The following is a 4,899-nucleotide window of genomic DNA, read 5'->3' as shown; positions in this document are numbered from 1 at the left end:
CGGCCACAAAATCAGATTATAACGATGGGATTCCACATCGGAGGTTAAGTTTGGAATATCGTATTGCCATAGCCGAGGCGGTTATATCGGCGTGTTCCTCTGCTCTCTTATCGATTACACCGCCGTGTTCTTATTATGTATCTTTTTTCTTATTTTGTAATGATTGATAGGTGTTTTCATTTAAAAGATGCATATGTTACTTTAAATGATTGAAAATGATAGATTGAAAGTTATTATAACTGTTTCCTGAGTATGTTTAGACATTTATCGTATGTTACATTATGAAAACTTGCATTATTTAATTGTTCTAATGATTACTCGTGCATGTATGACTCGCTGTTAGAACGGCGTTCATCCTGCTGAGTAACATTCCCCTGTTACTCACCCTATCCTTCCCCTTTCAGATTATTCAACTTTTGAAGAACCGTTCTTTGAGGAGGTCCTCGAGGAGGATCAGATTGATGTCTTGCCGCCGCCATGTCTTTGAGGACTAGTAGACGATCCTAGCGGTTTTTGATTGTAGATAAGAAACATGGTAGTTTAGAAATTTTTGTAACCTGATGAATTATGAGATTAAAGATCTTGACTTATATCAGTGTTTGTCGATTTCTTTTGTTTACTCTAGACTCTCGTATAGATATTAGTTAAATGTTTATTCCGCTGCGTATATTTTCTTTTCATAAGTATTATTATTTATGAATGTTCTGTCAGATTGTGTGATTTATTACCTCACACCTCGAGATTCTAACCGATGAATCATAGGGATTCGTGTTGGGATTTCGGGGCGTGACAGCAGTTCTTCCGAAACACTAGACTATGGTAGTGATAATGCATATGAGACATCTGAGCTTGGGACACCAAGGTAAGGGAAGGATAACAGTTCTAAAATTGGTACGGAAGATTTAGTGTTGGATCATGACTTGACAACTTCAATGGAGATGCTTGTTAAGTATGGGATGTCTAATAAGGATAATGGTCTTTTTATGGGAAACTCTATTTTAGAGCAGCATGAAATGCTTGCCAGAAAAGAAAACAGTGTTACGGGAAGAGATCCATTTCATGGAAATACTTCTGGGGTTACATTTCTTTCTGGGGATAGGGCGGACCTTCTGTCTGAAGCAGAGCATGGTAGGCTAGCTGGTCATGCTCGAAGACTCTCTTTTGATAGTGTTGGAAGTGACATAAGTTCCATTAGAGGCAGTGAAATATCAAATCTTGGAGTGGCTAACTCACTTGGTGATGGGTCCCTTGACTTGGTTGGAGGTGCTGAAGCTCCGACAACAATGGAAATTCGTGGCAGAACAGATTTACAGTTTCACTCATTTTTCCCAAAAGAAGAAAAAGAAAACTGGTCTGAGAAAGAATCATGTGACCTGTTCTTGTGAACAGTGAAAGAATATTTGCTCCACTTTGATAAAAAAGTAATTAAGATATATTAAAAGTTCAGATTGTTCTCCATAGGCCATCTTCTCTTTCACATGGAGTCAGCTAGAATCTCTTATCCATGAAAGAAATTGTCACCTTTCCAATTTAAAAACAAAAAGAAATGAACCCATTTTGTCAAAAATTGCAAATTCTTGAGAACTAATTCATATTCTCTTTTGTTTTGTTTTTGATATTCAGATTGGTACAGTAGGTGGTGGGACCCAACTTGCATCTTAGTCAACTTGTTTGAATCTACTTGGTGTGAAGGGTGCAAGCAGAGATTCACCAAGATCAAATTCAATGCTCCTGGCCAGCATAGTTGCTGGTTCAATTCTTGCTGGGGAGCTCTCTCTCATGTCTGCCATCTCAGCAGGCCAGCTTGTTAATAGCCACATGAAATACAACAGATCAAGCAAGGATGTAGTTCTCCTCTTACTCAGATTTTGTTATTCAATTTTCTCTTCTTTTTTCTTCGATTTAATGTGAAGTTGGGTCTATTTCAATTTCAAGATATTAATTGATGAATATTAATTCAGTTTTCTCATCTTTGTTCTTCAGTCAATATGGATGCCTATCATATTCTTCTTTTATGATTTTTCTTTTATTTTTTATTTTTCTGATTTTTTTATTATTATTTCGTTCATTGTGATTGGTGAATTAGAGGGCTGTGCTATTGTTTGTTAAACCTCCAAATTTGACGGTCATACTTTATGGATTGTTTTTTTGTTTTTTTTTTTAAATTCATCTCTAATAATTTGATAGTCCAGGGCCGTCAAAAAAAAAAATTATACAAGAGAATATTTGACGGGCATATTTGACGGGAGGGTCCATCAAATTTCTCAAAATTTGACGGGTTAAGACCGTCAAATATGGGCTTTTTTCACATAGTGACTGAATGCTACAAGCACTCAGTTTATATCAGTTTCAGAAAAAATTCCCAATAGCCCCTCGCAACTTCAAGAAAACATCTAGCTTAAGTGGTTTAGTCATCACATCTGCCAATTTTTTTGTGTGCCACAATGCACCAACTCCACAGTACCAGCCTTTGTGAGCTCTCGAAGGAAATGAAAACGTACATCTATGTTCTTACTACGACCATGTATTACTGGATTCTTTGAAAGTATGATTGTGGAGCTATTATCACAACAAATAATAGTTGACTTACCTTGATTCTGACCAAGCTTTCCCAACACCCTCTTCAACCATACTACTTGGCATGCACACGAAGCTACAACGATAAATTCTACCTCCATGGTAGTGGTAGACAGACTTACTATTGGTTGCTCTCTTGATGACCAAGATATAGCTCCAAAACTCCATAAAAACACATAACCCGAAGTGCTCTTTCTGTCTTCCAAATCTCTAGCATCATCACTGTTGGTGTAAACAAGTTCATCATCTCTTCCCTTCCTATAGAAAATTCCAAACCCAGTTGTTCCCTTCAAATATCTCAGCACCCTTTTTCCGACTTGTAAATGAAGCTCAGTAGGATTCTCCATATACCTACTAATAAGGCTTACCACAAACATCATATCCGGTCGAGTAGCTGTGAGATACATGGGACTACCCACAACTTATTTATAGTAAGTCTTGTCTACCTTAACTCCACCTTCATCCTTCATGAGTTTAAAGCTAGAGACAATAGGATTATGAACTGAATTACTTCTATCCATTCCAAACCTTTGCAACACTTCCCATGCATACTTCTTCTTACTGATAAAAACACCATCAGATCTTTGCAAGACTTCAATAACAAGGAAATACCTCATCTTACCATGATCCATCATGTCGAATTCATGCTTCAGGAAATTTTAAATTATATAAACATCAATTCATGATTTACAGTAAAAATGAGACCATCATCGTACAGATTTACAATTAATACTTTGCCTTCTTTTCTTATCTTGATGAACAAAGTATGCTCGTAGTCACACTTCTCAAAACCATCCTTCATGAAATAGGTTTCTATACGGCTATACCAAGCTCGTGGTGCTTGCTTAAGCCCATAAAGTGCCTTCTTTAACTTATAAACCTTCTGTTTATTTCCCTTTTGCACATAACCACAAGGCTACACTACAAAAACTTCTTCATTCAACTTACCATATAAAAATGCAGACTTTATGTCTAACTGGTAAATAGTCCATCCTCTTTGAGCTGCAAGTGCTACCACCAAGCGAATTGTCTCCATGTGTGCCACAGGTGCAAATATTTTTGTATAGTCTACTCCATGCTGCTGAGTATACCCCTTCTTACAATCCTGGCCTTGCATTTGTCCACTTCTCCATTTTCATTGAATTTAGTCTTATAAACCCATTTTACTCTAGCTTTCTTTCCTCCCTCAGGTAACTCTGACAATTCCCACATGTCATTTTTCTTAATTGCTTCCATTTCCACATCCTTGGCTCTCCTCCATTTCTCACTCTTTACTGCATCTTCAAAGTGAATAAGATCAGCAACTGCAAACATGGCCAAATGAGCTTCTTTGTCTTCTTCAGATAGTCTTTCTCCTGTTTCATAGTCTCTTATCCAAACTGGTGGTCTCCTATTCCTCCCTTCATTTGAGCAAAGAAAGTTTTCTTCATTCAAAGAATCAGAGAAAAAAATCTCCTCTTCTTCCTCAGCATTAAGATCAGATTCACTCCTATTTTCATTTTCATCAAACACAACCGCTTCCTCCTCACGATCACCCCATTCCAAATTGCACACAATAGCTTCTTCATACTTGTTATCCCAATCCCAATTCTTGTCTTCTTCAAATACAACATCCCTGCTTATTATGATCCTTTGTGAAGTTGGATCATAAAGTATGGAAGCCTTCGACTCCTCACTAGCTCCTAGCAGAATGCAACTTAAGTTTTTATCATCCAGCTTAGTTCTTTTACTGTCAGGTACATGAACATGAGAAATACATCTAAAAACTCTAAAATACTCAACCGAAGGCTTGACTCCACTCCATGCTTCTTCTGGAGTCTTATTTTTCACTGCCAATGTTGGACTTCAATTCAAGACATACACGGTCTAGTTGACTGCTTCAAGCCAAAAAAATTTAGGAATTTTCTTTTCTAAAAGTACATTACGAACCATACTCATAATAGTTATATTCTTTCGTTTCACGATTCTATTCTGTTGCGGCGTGTATGTAGTTGTCAATTGTCTTTGAATACCATTTACAACACAAAAACTAGTGAACTCTTGTGATGTAAACTCTCTTCCTTGATTAGTACGTAAACTTCTAATAAACGAGTTTGCTTCCTTCTCAACGTGAATCTTAAAACTTTTGAAAATAGCAAAGGCTTCTAATTTCTCAATCATCAGTGAAAGTAATCAAATACCTTTTCTTACTATTAGAGATGGGCTTGATCGGTCCACAAATATCATCATGTACAAATTAAAGAATTTGTGAAGCTCTCCTGGTGCTCTTCTTTGGAAATGAGTCCCTTTGTTGCTTTCCTACCAAGCAATCCTTGCATAGCC

At 37.0% G+C, this 4,899-nt stretch overlaps 1 protein-coding gene across 1 annotated transcript; it reads right to left on the bottom strand.

The window, feature by feature from the left end:
* Positions 1-1,658: 1,658 nt before the first annotated feature.
* On the bottom strand, positions 1,659-2,984 carry LOC147391064 (secreted RxLR effector protein 161-like). Its single transcript, XM_086458983.1, has 2 exons — positions 2,591-2,984; positions 1,659-1,783 (listed from the first exon to the last, which is right to left on the bottom strand). The coding sequence occupies exons 1-2, from the start codon at positions 2,982-2,984 to the stop codon at positions 1,659-1,661; spliced, it is 519 nt and encodes a 172-aa protein (XP_086315109.1).
* Positions 2,985-4,899: the final 1,915 nt, after the last annotated feature.

Source organism: Akebia trifoliata, chromosome 11 (assembly GCF_017979445.1).
Source record: "Akebia trifoliata isolate Shusen 1 chromosome 11, ASM1797944v1, whole genome shotgun sequence".
Lineage (NCBI taxonomy): Eukaryota > Viridiplantae > Streptophyta > Magnoliopsida > Ranunculales > Lardizabalaceae > Akebia > Akebia trifoliata.
This window is presented reverse-complemented; position numbering and strand designations above follow the sequence as displayed.